Source organism: Symphalangus syndactylus, chromosome 14 (genome assembly GCF_028878055.3).
Source record: "Symphalangus syndactylus isolate Jambi chromosome 14, NHGRI_mSymSyn1-v2.1_pri, whole genome shotgun sequence".
Lineage (NCBI taxonomy): Eukaryota > Metazoa > Chordata > Mammalia > Primates > Hylobatidae > Symphalangus > Symphalangus syndactylus.
Window position 1 is genome coordinate 42,356,404 of NC_072436.2, and position 18,726 is coordinate 42,375,129.

The 18,726-nt window shown below is 51.9% G+C and overlaps 1 protein-coding gene across 2 annotated transcripts in view; it reads right to left on the bottom strand.

Moving 5' to 3' along the window:
• SH3RF3 (SH3 domain containing ring finger 3) overlaps positions 1–18,726 on the bottom strand; it is a 370,552-nt gene that overhangs the window by 69,452 nt on the left and 282,374 nt on the right. For both annotated transcript variants that reach the window (XM_055240629.2, XM_063616653.1), the window contains exons 5-6: positions 16,588–16,691; positions 3,308–3,478 (exon numbers count right to left, since the gene is read on the bottom strand). In XM_055240629.2, coding sequence (XP_055096604.1) covers positions 3,308–3,478; positions 16,588–16,691 — 275 coding nt within the window. The remainder of the gene's footprint in view (positions 1–3,307; positions 3,479–16,587; positions 16,692–18,726) is intronic.

Sequence of the window (18,726 nt, forward strand, 5' to 3'; positions counted from 1 at the left end):
TTTCTGCACAGCAGCTGAGAGGAGAGGGGCCTCTTGGAAAAGGACTCACCTGCTAGGGGACCCTGGGTGGTGTCCTCCTTCCCCAGCCCTCAGAGCTGTGCTGAACTTCACCCAGCAATCAAGCTTGTTAGCAGGTCAGCCAAAACCATGAATTTAAAAATCCCATTTGCTATCTGTTGAGCTCACTTTTCCCCAAGGAAATCATTTTTAAAAACTACATAAAGTGGGCTCACAAATGATGAGTCACTAATTTGCAAGGTAATATTGACAAGTCTGAACACAACAGATACAGACACACATCTGCCTCTCATGACAGCAGAAAACCCTCTCCCTCTGCTCTCATGGCAGGATGGCGGAGATACCCTTGGCTAGTCCTACTTCCTTAGTGCATGCCCTCACGGGAAGAGCCACACACCTGCTCCCGCACCAGGTTTTTAAATGGACTCAGAATGCTCAGCTCTGAGCACTATACTCCCAGCCCCGAGAGCCCACCAGGCCTTCAGGGCCTCCTAGCACGATGGAGGCAAACACAGCTGGTGGATCCAGGTCTATGCAGGAAGGAGTAGGCCTTCGCCCACCCTCCAATCACTGCCAGATAAGGCATTGCCTTCTGCTGGGTGGCTTTGGCAATTGTCCTGAACCCAGTAGGGATCAAGAAAGTGTAAGTCCTGGGGGCACAGCTTTGGAGGGGGACAGGTGTCTTCCACTTCTGGGGATAAAGACCAAGGCCAGATTTCCTGTTTTGTGCTGAGCTATGGATTGGAGTGAGGGACCCATGGCCTTCCACAAACTGACCTGGGGGCAGCCGACCCGGGCGCAGTTCCTTCTCTAAGGAACCGGAGAGGACACTCAATAACCTCCTGACACTGCAGTTACCGGGGCTAGATTTGGAGTGGCTTTTGCTTAATGTTTATTCCTGGTTCTGCCATTCTTTGGAAAACACAGACCAAGAGGGCTTGAGGAGAGTGAGCAACCATGAGGTGCACAGCAGAGGTGGAGGGAGGGGACCGGGCCACCCTAAGAGCTCCAGTGTCAGGAGCTGGAGGATCTTCCCATAACAAACTCCCTGGCAGCAGAAGAAGACAATTCTTGCGGAGACATTTGGATCAGAACAACTAGATTTCTTTTATCGATTCGATCTGCATTTACTGAGCACCTCGTATATGAACATGGTATGCAAGGAGCCAGGTCAACAAAGCTGGAGATGGCTATTACGGCTCAGGGGCTGGCCTGTGAGGGGGCATCCTGAATGCCTGTAGAACTTGCCAGTGGGCTGCTTGGGATGACACCATGGGCAGAGCTGTCCATCCTGACTACAGCACAGGCAAGGATGAGGGCCTCCAGGCAAGGCTTCATATAGCAAGTGGACTTAGGACCAAGCTCTTGAAGGATATTCAGGGATTTAATTCAGAAGCAGGAAAAGGGTGGAAGGCATTCCAGTATTGTGGGGGTGGGGGCTGCCTAGGAGAGCTCCCCGTGGTGACACTGACTGAGGCACGTCAGGAGTTGCCTGGCCAGGTGGTGTCCCAATGCTATGCAAGGAAGCTGGATTTCAACCGCAGGCTTTATATCTCTGAAGGTCTACGGAAGTTGTCAGGTAAAGATAAAGGAAGAATCAGAGGAGAGAAACTGGAAACTGGGAAGCCGATGGCCTCCCTCAGAAGCTGCTCTAACCTGCTGCGTGGAGGAAGAACCTGCCTCCGCATATAAGAGTAGGGCGTGTGACGGAGTGGTGTCCCCCAGCAGGGCAGGCGAGCCCAGAGGTGTGGACACCTGCCATCTCAAGCTGCGTCTTCCTGGAGGGTGCCAGCTGGTCAGAGAGTCCCCTAACCTAGAGGGGTGACCTGTGCTTTCCCGGAAGAGCCATCTGATGACACGACAGGTGAGCCCAACTCCAGGCCAGCGGCTTCAAGCACAGGCCGGTTGCAGGCTGAGAGAGCCAACCCCTTCCTACCGGCATGGGAAATCCAGACCAGAGACCTTCTTCAGAGCTGCGCATGCTGGGCAAGTCACCCCACACCACTGAAGAAGCCCCAGGAGGCCGTGGGCAGCTCACCCTCTAAGCAGCCACCCCTCTGACCAGGTGGCTGGGTTTGAGGGAGTGCATTTCCTGAAGCCCCTCTGCAGTTTGCTTCTCAAGCTTTTCCCTGCTGAGCATCACCTGAGCGAAGGATCTCTAACTGCACCTTCAGCCTTGGGCCTGCAGACCTTTCAGGCTTTGGGCAACTCCATCATCCCCTAGGCCCCTTCTGGGTACCTCGAGAGAGGCCCTGGCTGAAGATCGCCTTGCGAACTAGAGCTGCTCAAATCAACACCGCATGTGTCCCGAGACCACTCTGCAAGTAGAAATCAGCCCAGCAATCAATGCAGGGTCTACAGGTTATTTGTTTCCACTGTAGCCTTGTTCCAAAGACAGGAGAAACCCAAGGCCACGTCTTTTGCTTCTGTGTGTGTCCTGCAGTGTCAACACAGGGCCGTGCCCACAAGGGGCTTCTGTGAGTGAGGCTGACTGATATCACCAAGCTGTGGACCCTCATCTCAGTGAAAAATTCCCAGGCAACCCCCTTGTCTCTTCAGTGACTCTAAAATTATGTATTCTATTTTATAAAAGTAGTAGAACTGAGAACTTATTAAACACTGACAACACAAAGAAAAAAATATATATTACCACAATGTGACCACTCAACAACTGTTAACCTTTGGGAATATATCATTTTTCCTTTGCATATATGTATATAGTGTTTTACATATCACACATCTATATGTGATGACACACACTGCACACACATACAACATACTGCATACACACATGCTGTACCTACATTATGCACACGCACACACACCTTGTGCTTACAGTATGCATACACACATGCACAGGCATGCACACTGCACGTACACTGCCCACATGCACAAATACCATGCACACAAGCACGCAGAAGCATGCACACACTGCACACGCATACACACTGAACACACTGTATATATGTGCACACACTGTCCTCACACAAACACACACTCACACATGAGACCTCATTCTGGTGACTTTCCTGTTCTTGCTCCTCCTGATCCCATTCTTCTCCCTTTGGTGGCCAATGTCTGCTGAGGACAGCCAAGGAGTTGAGTGCAAACCCAGCTCAGAAGGTGAAATGCGGGCCTGGGGATGCCACTGGGGGCTGAACCCTGGGCACTGGTGGCCTTGCTGCCCTCTGAGCCTGGCTCACAGAGTAGCCTCCAGCAATAACAACAGCAGTAGGGCATGCAGGCCCTTGCCCTCTCCTTGCCCAGGCTGCCACCACCATGCCCTCACCTGGAAACGGGTGTCACGTAGTTTCCAGGGAACACCCCAGAGACCCCGGTCCTCAGGGACGCCCCCTTGAACCAGCCATCCTGACACTTCTCGAGGACCCGGTACATCTCTCCCTTGTGCAGCTCCAGCTCGTCACTCTTCTGGGGCTTGTAGGCGTAGAGTGCCAGGTACCTGCGGGCAGAGCATGGGGCCAGTGTCAGTGGGACCCCTCCTGGGGAACAGGGGACCGGCCAGCATTCCTCGGGGGAGGTTGTCTTTGGAGGAACCCAACCTAAAAAGACCCACTAGTGTCTATGGGGGCTCTGCAGTTTACAAAGGCCCCACACGCCGTCTCTGGCTCACTCCTCACGACAAACCCATGAGGCAGGGGAGGGAAGGGGCCTGCAGGGAGCTGCCTGCAGGGGAGGGGTGTGCCTGTCACACACAGCCTTAGGAGGATTCCACCTGCCCATCTGACAGATGGGAAGGCAGCTTAGTAAGGCACAGTGACCCCAAAGCCCTTGAGGACTCTCTGAACTGCATCCCAGGGCCAGCTCTTTGGATTTCCAGTGTTTTCCTCTTCTAACGTCTGATGCTGTGAGCAAGGGAAACCTTAGGGAAAACTGAGGGTGAGCTAAGCTAGTCTTGGGCTGGGTTTTCCTCACTTAATCTAACCTGGCCTGGTTTTCCTGTCTGGTTTATCCAACCAATCAGAGCTGGAAGAGGCCCTTTTTAAGGGAAAGGTAGTTAAGTTAGAAAATTGTGGTTGCACACTTCCTTGCAGTAATTGTGCCATGATTAATTATTTGATCTTTTTTTTTGAGACAGCATCTCACCCTGTCACCCAGGCTGGAGTGCAGTGGTACAAGCATAGCTCACTGCAGCCTCAACCGCCTGGGCTCAAGTGATCCTCCCACCTCAGCCTCCAAGTAGCTGGGACCACAGGTGTGCGCCACCATGCTGGCTAAGTTTTTTATTTTTTGTAAAGATGGGGTCTCCCTATGTTGCCCAAACTGGTCTTGAGCTCCTAGTCTCAAGCAATCCTCCCATTTCAGCCTGCCAAAGTGCTGCGATTACACCAGCCTTAATTTTAAGTCTTATTTGCAAATAAGGAAAGATCAAATTTAGTTGTGAAAATCCTAGCTTAGGGTTTAGATGCTGTGCCTCTAACTCAGCCCATGGGCCAAGCTACTCTCATAAAATACTTAACTATACCTATATCTTTTCCTTGTAAAGACTGGATGATACTTACAAAAGTGCTCTGCTACTTTTGGGATTTGGGGAAGGTTGGTTTTGAGAACCCATCAGATTATTTTATTTGCTCTCAAGATTCAGCCACGGAAGCTGGTGGAGGCCTCAGTTCAATAAGAGACCACAGATGAATGTTAATGAAGAGTGATCTGGTGGATCTCACACCAGTGCAGGCTGCTGGGTGGGGATGTTGACCCTATTCAGCAGCTTGTGTACACAGTGCGTCTCTGGGGATGTGAGGGAAGCTCACAGACCCCCCACCCATTGCACCCTCCTGATGCTGGAGGAACCTCACTTAGAAGTGAAAACAGAAACAGAATGCAGCTCACGAGGGCTCAGGCAGGAAAAAAGGACAACCAGTGTGGAATATTCTGGAATACCATGAGAACCTTGTAGAGATTAAAAGTTTCTCGGCCTTAACATGAAATCTGCCACCCTTTTCGAACATCCTAATCCTACATAGCAAGGCCCTCTGCCCTAATTCAATGACCTTGGCGACTCCCTTTGTTTATAGGTGTCCCTCATGCCCTCCCCCTAGGGACATCCTGTGGGCTCCAACTGTGGCTGGCATCTTTGTTTCTTTCTCTGTTTGAAATGGTGAACACTGACAGTGAAGTTAGGACCAACTTTGGGCTTCAGGAGGATACACAAAATCATCAGGAGAGGACCCCCCCACCCCGCCGTGTTCACAGTTTCAATGCTATGTCTAGGTGACAAATGGGAGAGAAACCAGGGTGTGATTCTGTTCTGATCACCATAGAGGAAATACTACTAAGGGAAAAGTCCAGTGAAACTGACAAACAACTGCAGCCAACGTGTGCCTGTGTACTGTGCAGGGAAGCTGGAGGGAAGGAGAGGAGAACTGGGAGAGGTGGAGAAGGAAAGGGGATGAGAGAGATGGAGGGAGGAGGAGATGGAGGAAGGAGGAGGAGATGGGGAGGTGATAGGAGAGGACGGAGAGAGGATAGAGGAGGAAAGAGAAGGGGAGGGGAGAGGAGGATGGCTTCCACACAGCCTGGGCTGAGGCAAGGAAGGTAGAAGAGAGGAAGAGTGCAGAGAGGGCTTGGATCCGTGGAAGGCTCATGAATCAGTAACAATGATGCACAAATTGATGTGCCTGCTCTCAAAGAAATACAATTGAGTGTAAATCTTGCTTAAGTTAGCCTCATCTGTTGCTTTATGGTGTCAGAACAGTTTGCTTCAGTGGCCACATGCAGAATGCACAGCCGGGTTGGCTCCTGGCCAGGGGCAGGTGGTATGCGACTCAGGCCACACCAACAGCTCCTTTTAGTTGGTTCTGGGGTCCGGGGCTGCCTTTGCTCTGGAGTGGGGGGCTCATCAGCTGCCAAGGCAGGCTCAGAACACGCCCAAACTGCTGACCACAGCTCACAGACTCCTCTCCCTCCTGCTCCTGGACTGGTAGGCAAGGTGCAGAGTTAGGGGCTCAGTGGCCTGCATGGGGTGGGCTGTGCTCCGTGGAGGCTTTGTTCAGTGGATTGGCTGTGGCTACACCCCCTGACTGGGGCTGGGCCACTTCTCCCTCCAGACTACTGCAGGCTCCCTGCACAGCATGGAGCTCGGTGGCCTGGGAGCATGGAACCCCTAGCAGGGCTACCCCTGCTGGGGTGGCCCTGTGCAACGTGCTTCCTCCCCAGGGCTGTCTGTGGCCTTCTTGCACAGGTTTCACGGCTGCGGACACAAAAGCTTGAGGGGATGGAGCTTCTGTCCATGGTCACGCATGTTCAGGGGTAGGGCCAGGGCTGGGCTGCTGGAGCTGTCAGTGCGGCCTGGGGCACAGCTAGGGCAGGGCTTGGGCAAGATGAGAGCTGCAGTCGCACAGAGGTGTGGCCTGGGGAGGCTGGGGTCCTCAGTGGGGTATGTTGGCCCCCTCACTCCAAGCACAGGCCTGGTGTGGCCCACGCATAGGGAGATGCTGCCCTGACGTGCACCAGGGCACTAGTGCACTTGGCCTCTTCATCTAACTTTAAGTTCGTTCTGTTGATGTGTAACCCTTCACTCTGTTCTCTATTTTAAGTTCAGCCTCTAGGTGTACGTTGCTGGGGGAACCGGAATGTAAATAAGCCTGGCTTCACTTTGAAAAATCTCTTCTCTGCCTACTTTTTAACCTCTAGGTGACTTGTAGGGGACACCAAAAGCAGATGGATGTGCTGGGTCTGTTTTCTGGCATGCGGCTCGTGTTGGGTGGGCCCTGGCCCAGGTGGGGGCCACCTGCATCTGCTGTCCTCTCTGAGGTACTCAAGAGGAGGCCTTGGAGGGACCACACTGAAGAGTAATTTGTGCTGAGACTGCGGCCCTTCCCAACTTGCCTCCCTCCCACCTCTCAGGGTCTCTGCCGCCACCCCCTGCAGCCACAGTGGCATTGCCTGTTACCCTGTTTCCCACCAAAGTCTGTGAGTTGAGTCCTGTCAGGACTGCCAGTTCAGAGCCTCCTGGCTGGGCTGGATGGCGTCCCCTGCACTCAGCGGCAAGCCAGTCTTCATACACACATGCACCTGGGCCTGGCATGGCAGGGAGAACCGGGAGGCACCTGCAGGTAGCAGGGCTCACAGCCTCCTGGCTCCTGGGCCCAACTCTCACCTTCCATTTGCTTCAAAACCCCTTGGCAGCTCAACACAGGCCCTGCAGAGTGCTCAGAGCATCCCTGTAACACTCGAGACCAGCCACGGCCACCCTGCATGCTCAGACACCATCTCTGCGGGTTCTCACAGGTTGGTACTTCAAATACTTATTTAAGGCAATCATGGGATTTTAGGATCAGAGAGCCTTCCTCACCACCACCTGGTAGCGTGTATAGGGTTTTTCATGCCAATGAGAAAAAGTGCCTCTTGAGGGCAGGTTGCTAAGGACAAGTACAGCCTCCTCCAGGAAGAAGTGGCCGCTGCAGGTGTGCAGTCAGGCATGGGGCCAGGGGCTCACCACACCCGGGACGGTGCACAGACAGGACAGACTGGCGGCTGGGCCGACTCGGCTGACCCAGCTGGGCATGGCATGTGTCTGCTTTCACGTGCAGCCTGTTGAAACTAACAGCACAGCCTTCGCTTACCCATACTACTTCCTTATTTCTATAGCAAGATCTTCACTTGCTGCTAATTGTCTGCAGATTTCTCTTCCGCTCTAATCAGAGTAAACCAAAGTATTTTAGTGCCTTCGCTAATTTCATCCCCTTTCTCCTCTAGATGGTGGCTTGCTCATGCTTCTTCTAAAATAAGTAAATGATTCCCAGTTCTCTACCAGAAGTCCCACTTCTGCTCTTCTCCCAGGGCCACGCTGGCTCGAGTTAGGGAGGCGTGTGCTTCCTCCTCACCTCTTCCATCCAGGTGCAGCACCCACTCTCCAGGGAAGACCCATAGCAGGAGTGCTGTCAGGGGCTGCACTGGAGGCCAGGGGGCTGGGGAGGGCTGGGTAAGTCCTGTGGAAGGGCTGAAGCAGGCTCAGGGGCTCAGATGCGACCAGGAGCTGCAGGCAGGGCGAGGATAAGTGCAGATGTTCAGCGGAGCATGCGCTTATTTGGGATGGCCAGCCCCGGGAGCACCGCTGCCTTCACCTCTTCCCTGAGGGCTGACATCACGGTCTGGCTCAGCCCAGCCAGCAGAAACAGCTCGCTTCTCCCTGGGGCCTTCTGATTTCCTGGGATCCCACAGGCAGTTGCGCAGGTTGAGATGGGGTTCTCCCAGGTAGAACCGAGTGTCACAGAGTTCATGGAAGGAAGAAGCTGGGGTGGCACGGCTGTGAGGCCAGCTTGGGAGCTGTTGTCTTTCCCAGTTGAGCACCTCTGACACTTGTGTGGGGGGCTAGTGTGCAGGGACTCCCGAAGTCTGAACCTGGGCCAGTAGTACCGGCCTCACCTGGAACTTGTTAGAGATGCAGATTCTGGGGCCTCACTTGGAGCTCCTGGTGTAAGGCCCAGCAATCTGTTTCAACAGCCCTCCAGGTACAGGCATACCTGTGGGATATTTGTGGGTTTGGTTCCAGACTGCCCCAATAGAGCAAATATTGCAATAAAGTGTCACCCAAATTTTTGGTTTACCAATATACGTAAAAGTTATGTTTATACTGTAGCCTATTAAGTATGTGATAGCATTGTGTCTAAAAAAATGTAAGTACCTTAATTAAGAAATATTTTATTTGTCCGGGCACGGTGACTCACGCCTGTAATCCCAGCACTCTGGTAGCCTGAGGCAGGCGAATCACCTGAGGTCAGGAGTTTGAGACCAGCCGGGCCAAAATGGTGAAATCCCGTCTCTACTAAAAAGACGTACATTAGCCCAGTGTGGTGGCAGGCACCTACAATCGCAGCTACTAGGGAGGCTACCGCCGGAGAATCACTTGAACCCAGGCAGTGGAGGTTCCAGTGAGCTGAGATCATGCCACTGCACTCCAGCCTAGGTGACACAGGGAGCCTCGTCTCAAAAAAAAAAAAAAAAAGACATATTTTATTGCCTCAAAATGTTAATGATCATCTGAGCCTTCAGGGAGTTATAATTTATTTGCTAGTGAAGGGTCTTGTCTCGATGTGAATAGTTGCTGACTACTCAGGGTGGTGGCGGCTGAAGGTGGGGGTGGCTGTGGCAATTTCTTAAAATAAGACAGCAATGAGGTTTGCTACATTGAGTCTTCCTTTCATGATAGATTTCTCTACGGCATTTGATGCTGTTTGACAGCATTTTACCCACAGTAGAATTTCTTTCAAAATTGGAGTCAATCCTCTTAAACCCTGCTACTGCTTTATCAACTGTTTATGTGCTATTCTAAACCCTTTGTTGTCATTTCAATGATGTTCCCACCATCTTCACCAGGAGGAGATTTTATCTCAAGAAACTACTTTCTTGCCCATCCATAAGGAGCAACTCCTCATCTGTTCAAGTTTTCTCATAAGATTGCAGCAATTCAGTCACGTCTTCAGGTTCAATTTCTAATTCTAGTTCTCTTGCTGTTTCTACCACATCTGCAGTGACTTCCTCCACTGAAGTCTTGAACCAACCACTCAAAGTCATCCATGAGGATTGGAAGAACCTTCTTCAAAACTCCTGTTAATGGCTGGGAGCGGTGGCTCACGCCTGTAATCCCAGCACTTTGGGAGGCCAAGGTGGGTGGATCACGAGGTCAGGAGATGGAGACCATCCTGGCTAACATGGTGAAACCCCATCTTTTTGTATTTTGTGAAAATACAAAAAATTAGCCAGGCGTGGTGGCAGACGCCTGTAGTCCCAGCTACTCCGGAGGCTGAGGCAGGAGAATGGCATGAACCCAGGAGGCAGAGCTTGCAGTGAGCCAAGACTGTGCCACTGCACTCCAGCCTGGGCGACAGAGAGAGACTCCATCTCAAAAACAACAACAACAACTCCTGTTAATGTTGATATTTTGTCCTCCTCCCACGAATCACAAATGTTCATAATGGCCCTAGAATGGTGAATCCTTTCCAAAAGGTTTTCAATTTACTTTGCCCAGATCCATGAGAGGAATTACCATCTATGGCAGCTATAGCCTATGAAATGTACTTCTTGGCTGGGCGCAGTGGCTCACGATTGTAATCCCAGCACTTTGGGAGGCCAAGGCGGGCGGATCACTTGAGATCAGGAGTTAGAGACCAGCCTGGCCAACATGGCAAAAACTTGTCTCTACTAAAAAAAAAATACAAAACTTAGCTGGGCGTGATTGCACACACCTGTAATCCTAGCTACTCGGAAGGCTGAGACAGGAGAATGGCTTGAACCCAGGAGGCGGAGGTTGCAGTGAGCCGAGATCATGCCACTGCACTCCAGCCTGGACGACAGAGTGAAACTCCATCTCAAAAAAAAAAAGAAAGATAGAAAAAAAAAAGAAATGTACTTTTAAAATAAGAACACTTGACAATCTAAACTATTCCTTGATCCATGAACTGAAGAATGGATACTGTGTCAGCAGGCATGAAAACAACATCCATCTCCTTGTACATCTCCATCTGAGCTCTTGGATAACCAAGTACACTGTCAATGAGCGGGAATATTTTAAAAGGAATCTTTTTTTCTGAGCAGTAGGTCTTGGCAACAGACTTAAAATATTCAGGAAACCATGCTGTAAACACATGTGCTATCATCCAGGCTCGGTTGTTCCATTTACAGAGCACAGGCAGAGTAGATTTAGCATAATTCTTAAGAGCCCTAGGGTTCTTGGAATGGTAAATGAACACTGGCTTTACTTAAAGTCACCAGCTGCATTAGTCCCTAACAAGAGAGTCGGCCTGTCCTTTAAAGCTTTGAAGCCAGGCCTTGATGTCTCCTCTCTAGCTATGAAAGTCCTAGATGGCATCATTGTCCAATATAGGGCTGTTTTGTCTACACTGAAAATCTGTTGTTTAGTGTCGCCACCTTCATCAGTGATTTTAGCTAGATCTTCTGGATAACTTGCTTCAGCTTTTCCATCAGCACTTGCTGCTTTACCTTGTACTTTTATGTTACAGAGATGGCTTCTTTCTTTAAACCTCACGAACCAACCTCTGCTAGCTTCAAACTTTTCTCCTTTAGCTTCCTCACTTCTCTCAGCATTCATGGAGTTAAAGAGAGTTAGGGTCTGCTCTGGATTAGGCTTTGGCATAAGGGAATGTTGCAGTTGGTTTGATCTTCTATCCAGGCCACTCAAACATTCTCCGTATCAGCAATTAGGCTGTTTCACTTTCTTATAATTTGTGTGTTTCCTGGAGTAGCACTTTTAATTTCCTTCAATAACTTTTCTTTTCACTGACAACTTAGATAACTGTTCGGCACAAGTTTCAGCCTATCTCAGCTTTTGACATGACTTCCTCGCCAAGCTTAATCATTTCTAACTTTTGACTTAAAGTGAGAGATGTTCGACTCTAGCTTTCACTTGACCACTTAGAGGTCACTTAGGGTTACTAAATGGCCTGATTTCAATATTGTTGTGTCTCAGGGAAAAGGTGGGCTTGGGGAGAGAAAGAGAGATGGGGGAACGGTGGGTCCGTGGAGCTGTCAGAACATACACATCACTTATCGAGTAAGTTCTCTGTCTTATGTGGGCATGGTCCATGGTGCCCAAAACAATTCCATAACAGTAACACCACAAATCACTGATCACATCACCATAAAGATATAATGAAAAAGTTTGAAATATTATGAGAATTATCAAAATGTGACACAGAGACTCGAAGTGAGCACATGCTGTTGGAAAAATGGCACCACTAGACTTGGTGGATGCTGGGTGGCCCCGAAGCTTCAATTTGTAAAAAAATTGCAGTATCTGTGAGGCACAACAAAGTGAAGTGCAATGAAATGAGGTTTGCCTGTGTTTCTGCTGCATTCTGAGGCTGAAGCCCCACACTGGACAGGGTCCAGGGATGCCCAGCCTGGGTCCCCTCTGAAGGGCGATGAGTGGCTGATTACTCACTGTGGTGGCTGCGCTGGGAATCTCCCTCAGGGTGCAGCATCACCCATGACTGCCCCTTCAAAGGGCAGCCTGAATCCAGCGCTGGCTCACTTCCAATGGGGAAACTCTGCAGGGCTGTCTCGGCTCCAGAGCCCCGAGGATCAGCGAGGCTTCCCTTCAGCCACAGCTCAGGTGTGTCCTGAGAGCACTCCCCACAAACCTCCCCATCTCAGGGTCTGCCTCCAGGAAACCCAACCTAGACAATGCTGGTACCGCTGGGGACGTGCTGCTACCACCGGGGCCCGCATCTCCTTCCCTCCACTGCAACCGGCCCTGCAGTGGCCCCAGACGTCTCCGACCTTTGCCTGCCAGGCTCTATGTCGTCCAGAGACTCTCTCAATAAAATTCTCTGCTCTTCCCACTTGCATCTCCTCCGTTTCCCCACCTGCTTGGGGTCCCAGCTGTGCCCTCTCTCTAGAGGCGCAGGCGTCAGGGGTGGGGATGAAGAGTACTCACCCCTCCACTGGTTCTCAGGCTCACTCTCATATTCTTGGTCGCATCTGTGTAATATCCTGAGGACGGTGCCGCCAATGCCTGGAAGGGTTGACCATGGGGCCAGGCTGACCACAAGGCTGAGCATTCAGAGGAAGCTGGATGGCTGGCCTCTGAGACACCTCTTGGGGGCAGTACCCGGTGATTTTGCTGATCCAGGCCTTCGTTCCAGGCCTGGCAGGGACTTATTTTACCGAGTCTCATTGTCTTGAACTCACGCTGATTCAGTCCATTGCAGGCTGAGTGCAGCACCAGCCTGTTCTGTGAATTTGGAATGGAAGGTGCCCCTGTCTTGTGTTGGCATGGTTTGGTCAGCAGTCCTTTTCCTGTGTCCTAGAATGTGGGGACTGTTGTTATTGAGGATGGTTTGGTGGCCTTTTGACCACACGCACAAATGGCAGTGGGGTCATGAGGAGGTCACTCCTGATCACAGCAAGGTCTGCGAGGTCATCCCTGCCATGACAGAGAGCATGTCTCACATGACCAATGTCAACCACCAGATCCAGGGACCCTGGTCTGCACCTCAGCAGGGGAGGATGAAAACCGCTGGCCACCATTCCCCTCGGCTTCCCTTTCCCTGTTGCAGGCCAACCCCCTCCTCTCCCTAAGTCTCTCTCTGGGCTCCTGGATAGGACTCCCAGGTTCCTCAGGTGCCATCTGGGTGGTCATGCACCTCACAGGGTACCTAGTTTTCCCTGCAGGTAATGAACTGCACCCATTGACTGTGGAGGTTTCCTTCTCTGATGGCAAGCTGACATGCAGTCCCAGACCAAGGATCTGTGCCAAGAGTTGCGCTGCTCTCAGATTGCAGGTACGCGGACCGAGTCAGACCCAGGCATGTCTGTCTGATGCCTGTTTCATCCTCCTCCCCTACCTCCTCCATTGCTGTAGGTGATGACGGGGCATCTCGGATGGCTCCTGCATGGTAGCCCTATGCCCTCTCCCTGCCTCCTCCGGTCCTTCACATCAGGCAGTGGCTCTAAGATGCCCATGAAGAAGTGGAGGTGAGAATCAACCCTTCCAAATCAGAGGCAACCTACTCACAGCATTTCATCAACCTTGAGACCCTCTGGATGGGTTGGCTGTGCCCAGGAGCACGGCCTCTAGGAGCAGACACTCATATTTCTGCTTCCCCAGATCACAGCAGGTCTGCCAGAGGAATGGCGGACAAGCCCCAGCCCAACACAGAAGGGGGTGGAAAGGGGGTACAGGAATGAGAGATGTCTCTGCAGACTCACAGTCGCCTCCATGCACTGGGTGAGCAAACTGAGACCCTTCTTGTGTTTCCGGGCAACTGAGCCCTTAGGGAATCCATGCCATGGAAGCCTTTCACATGCTGGAAGAAGGGGCAAGAACAACATCCAGCCATCGACACGCTGACCATGCGGGATCAGGCCTCTTAATCTCAAGGGCTCATGTTTCAGTGCACATGACGTGGCCTGGAGGGGTCAAAGCTATGCAATCACAAAGACCAGGAACGAGGTCTCCTGAAGTCATTCCATGGCTGACTTTCACATCAGCCCCATTGGGCCCTGGCTGGAGTCCCCAAACCATCATTCTCTGCAGACCCGCAATGGGCAGCAGTGCACTGTTGTTTGCTGTGGTTGTTTTTGCAACGACAGCACATCTCATGTTCAATTTCAGACTTCTGAATGTGACTTACAGATGCTATTTTGGGAAGAATGGTTAGATCAGACCCCCATCCCAGGTACTTGCCACTGGTAGGGTATGTGTGGGAATACTAGCTTCTTAAAGACGACAGGTGAGCAGTCAAGCTAATACCCTTCCTCATAAACTGATGAGGTCAGTCTGATCTTTTCCTCTCTGGGGATAAAATAAAGGATGTCATGTTTTCAGAATGCATCATGCATACTGCTGTAATGTACGTAATGTTACCTGGCATGTGACTGCTACTCAGTATAACAGCCATGAACACACATGGAATGGACCATCACCAGTCACAGGTCATGCTGACCATGATCCAGCTCCTGCATGGAGGACCACTGTGTCACCTGCAGACACATTCCTACCTAAATCCTTGTCATCCTTAGAAGGATGTTGTCCGACACAGAAGTTTCCCTTCCCTCTTACCCAAATCTCAAGCTAAGTGGAAAGTGCCCCCCCTGGGGGAGAAGCCCAGAGGGAGAAGGTGGAGGGCTAGAGGTCACAGCAACCCTGTCCCCCAGGGCAGGGGAACTGGGTGAAGAAGAGGTCCCTCCACAGCTGCACCAAATTTAGAAGCCATCCAGGACATGGAGGTTTGTCCATGGTTGAGGCCTCCAGAACATTCACAACTCTTGAGGGGTGACATGACTGGAACTGTTACATTTTGGGTCTCCAGGACAGAGCAGCCTTCTTGGGTGGCTAAGCCTTGAGCTCGCCTCAAGCTGGGGAGCCCTCTGCACCCAGGAAGGGGAGGTCTTTGCTCTTATAGAACAAGTGGCAGCTACTGATAGCCTGTGTACAGGCATTCAGCTGGTCATGGGGACTCCAAAACAAACACATCTGGGCTTTGCCTTGAAGCACTCATGGCCTCAGCAATCTGACCTGCATCCTGCCTCTCATTTGGGAAACTCCATCAGGGCTATCCCCCTGTGGGTGCAGGTTTCTTTCCTCAGATAGCATCCTGCATCCAATTTCTTCAAGAGGAGCAGACCCATCACCCCCCACCCTCCCATGTGCCTCCTTGGCACCAGCTTTGGCTGAAGCTGCCAGAACTGAGCTAGGAGTATGGCAGGAGATGGAGGTAGTATCTTTTGTCCAGTGCTGGTGAAAACTTGAGTATCAGTCTCAAGGCATCTGGAAGTAGCCTGCTCAGGAAGCTAGGTAAAAAATAGGTACATTTCAAATTCCTTTCATTACACTGGTTAATTATAGTGGGAGGATATTGGGAGTTTTCCTGCCCACCACTTAAGACAGGCTGGCATTTCCACTGGGCTTAGAGGTGGGTGAGCATGTGCCAGCAGCTGAGCTACTTCTAGACCTTTTGAAGTTTGGCAAGTTGCTCTTCAAAATACTTTTTTGCTTGAAATACATCCTGGTCGGCCGGGTGTGGTGGCTCACGCCTGTAATCCCAGTACTTTGGGAGGCTGAGGCAGGCGGATCATGAGATCAGGAGATCAAGACCATCCTGGCTAACACGGTGAAACCCCTTCTCTACTAAAAATACAAAAAATTAGCCAGGCGTGGTGGTGGGCGCCTGTAGTCCCAGCTACTTGGGAGGCTGAGGCAGGAGAATGGCGTGAACCTGGGGGGCGGAGCTTGCAGTGAGCCAGGATCGCGCCATTGCACTCCAGCCTGGGAGACAGAGCAAGACTCCATCTCAAAAAAAAAGAAAGAAATACATGCTGTTCTGCAACAACACAGGTTCTGAGTGTCCCTCTGACCTCTGACCCATCCTGCATTGACAGAACTTTCTGTATTTGTCATATTGTTTGCCAAGTTCATAGACTTCACCTTAACACAGTCATCCAAGTGACTGAGCTCTGCCAAACACAATAGCAAAAGGGAGTCTAATTCTTCAGAGCATGATTTAAATGGGGAATTTTAAAATTGCACTTATCTGTTAAGAGCTATAATTTAACTGGGCAGATTTTCTAAACAAGATAAGCATCTCACTTCCTAGCATTGATTCATCTGGTTATATTTGGGGATGAGATGCAGCTGGCATGCGCTGGTGCAGCCCTGGGATGGGGGCTGAAACACAGAACCACTTCCAAGCAGTTGGTGACTAGTGGCTGCCCAAGCTCCTAGACTACCCGCTGCTCTGCACACCTGCTTCCCACCCGCCTCTCCCCCGTCTCGGACCTTCCATGCTATGGAGAGCCTACTCCACGCTATGACTGGCTCCTCTCCTGTTGACTGGGACCTGTATTGTGAATACTCTGAATATCCTCCCTGCTTAGAAGAAATGTTCTAGAAACAATGGCATCAGAAAGAACTGCTAGACTTTTGTCTTCCACACTCTCCCTTCAGTGATGTTATTAGCTGCACATAACTATACTGGCCAACTAGTAACACATGGGAAAACCCTGCAAAAACCACACGTGGACAGGCCAGCCCAGGCAGGAGGGAGGGCTGCAGGTGCGGGACCCCGACAGACACAAAGGGCAGCTCACACGTTGAGGGGCAGCTGGACCTTGGGAGGCGTGCCCTGCTCTCCAGACACCGAGGCAGCCCGCGGGACAGCCGTGGGGGTAGATCCCGCCGAGGAGGAGACATCCTGGAAACAGACAAGAGGGGACAGGAGTGAGGAGACAGAGACTCCATCCAAGGGAAAGAGGAATGCAAAGTGAGGCTGCATCCACAGGTGCCTGTGCTTCGCCAGCTGCCTGGCTGTTTGGCCTCCAAAGTGCCGTGCCTGCCTGGACTGTCAAAATGGTTCTCCAACCATGGGAGGGAGCCTGGCAGCCCAGGACCCCTGCCCTGAGGTGGTTTTCAAGAGCCGCTTCCCAGCAGCTCAGGGAGCCTTCTACGGCCTGCGTCTAGGCTGGTCAGCATCACATTATAGTCAGGACGGGGGGAGGCCGTGTTCTAGACCCGGCTTTATTCTTAGACCTTGAATTAATTATTATTGTGTTTGTTTTAAAAAAAACCCACACGAAATCTTTCATGCTATGAAACAGAGCTTATTTAAAAAGAGCGTCCCCAGGAACTGGAGATTAATCCCTAAAGAAAATTGGTCCCATGACAGCAGACAGAGCAGCAGGCCAAGAGGACCGGGAGTCACAGGGTGCCCCCTCCCCCCAAGACCCCAAAGTGCTTCAAGCTTCAAGGGTTTTTTAAGCAAGGAGATGACCCGAGGAACAGTCAGCATCAGGGGTGTGCTGTGCTCTCCGGGGGCGGTGGGGGGGCCGAGGGAGGAATCTGGGTGGCACCATGGTCTTGCCAAGGGAACTCCTACATGGAGAATCCTTAGCCCCAGCCCGTGCAGGGCAGCGCTGCCCCCAGGTCCCCCTATGACCCAGCTTGCTCGCCCTGCCCTGGCCTTCCCTAGGACAGTGTTCTGTCTTCCTGTTCAGAGGCATTCAATGGCAGAGGGGTCTGACCTCTGTCCCTCTCAAAGATCTATCCGAGTCCCAGCCCTGGCACCAGTGCTTGTGGTCTTATCTGGAATAGGGGTCTTTGCAGATATGAGGTAAGGATCCTGAGAATAGATCATCCTTGATTAGAGTGGGCCCCAAATCCAATGACGAGCATCCTTACAAGACAGGGAAGGAGGACCGGGATGTGGAGGGGAAGGAAGCCCATGCAAGGATGGAGCAGAGACGAGAGTGATGCGTCCACAAGCCGAGGGGTGCTGAGGATGCCGGCAGCCACTAAAGCCAGGAACGAGCCCCGGAACAGACTCCCCTCAGCCTCAGGAGGAACCAAACCTGCCCACACCTTGACTCGGGGCTTCTGACCTCTAGAGCTGTGAGAGAGCAACTTTCTGTTGCTTTTAGCCACCTAGTTTGTGGTACTGCTCTGGAAGCTTCAGGACACTCCATTAGAGGGGCTGTCGGGGAGCCTGGAGGAGGAAGGGGTCCACCTCCCTTCAAGGAGGGAGCCTGGAGGAGGAAGGGGTCCACCCCCCTTCAAGGAGGGAGCCTGGGGTCTCCTCCCTTCCTCGAGGATCCCGTGTAGGCCTGATGAGGGGCAGAATAGGGGTCCCAGCAGAAACTGGAGCAGAGGACAGGGCCAGGCTGTAGGTACCTCGGCCAAAGGCAGGTTTGGCAGAGTGAGGGGGCTGCCTGGCTCTGAATGCGGAAGGTGCCTGTGTCCCCAGTGTGTGTCCTCAGGTGAGCAAAAGGCTAGAAGCAGAGACCACACAGATGGGAGGGAGAGCCACCTGGAAGTTTCCCTAGGCAGGCAGTCAGCCCTGCCCCCAGACTGGCCTCACACCACCTTCTTAGCTTAGGAGCAAGAAGCTTCTTAGCTTTCTCATCACTCACTGACCAGTTCTGGCCTTGCTTAGCTGATAACCTCTGCATGCTGCCAGCCACCTACCTGCCCTTCCCTGAGTGGCTACAGCCCTCCCCGACCAGCGATGAAACCACGCTACATGGGCAGCGTCCACAAAGTCAGAACCGATTTCTTCCTCCTGTTTAAACCCAGTGCGCCTGGCAGAATGAGCGGGTGCAACCGAGAGACTCCCTTCGTGTCTCTAGGGTAACTCCAAGTCTCAAATGACTTCCATTGCAACGCAGACGCTGTGAGAAAAACCTTCGATTTTCAAAGGCTCCTGAGAGAGCCACGTGTCCAGAGGGCAGCCCCTC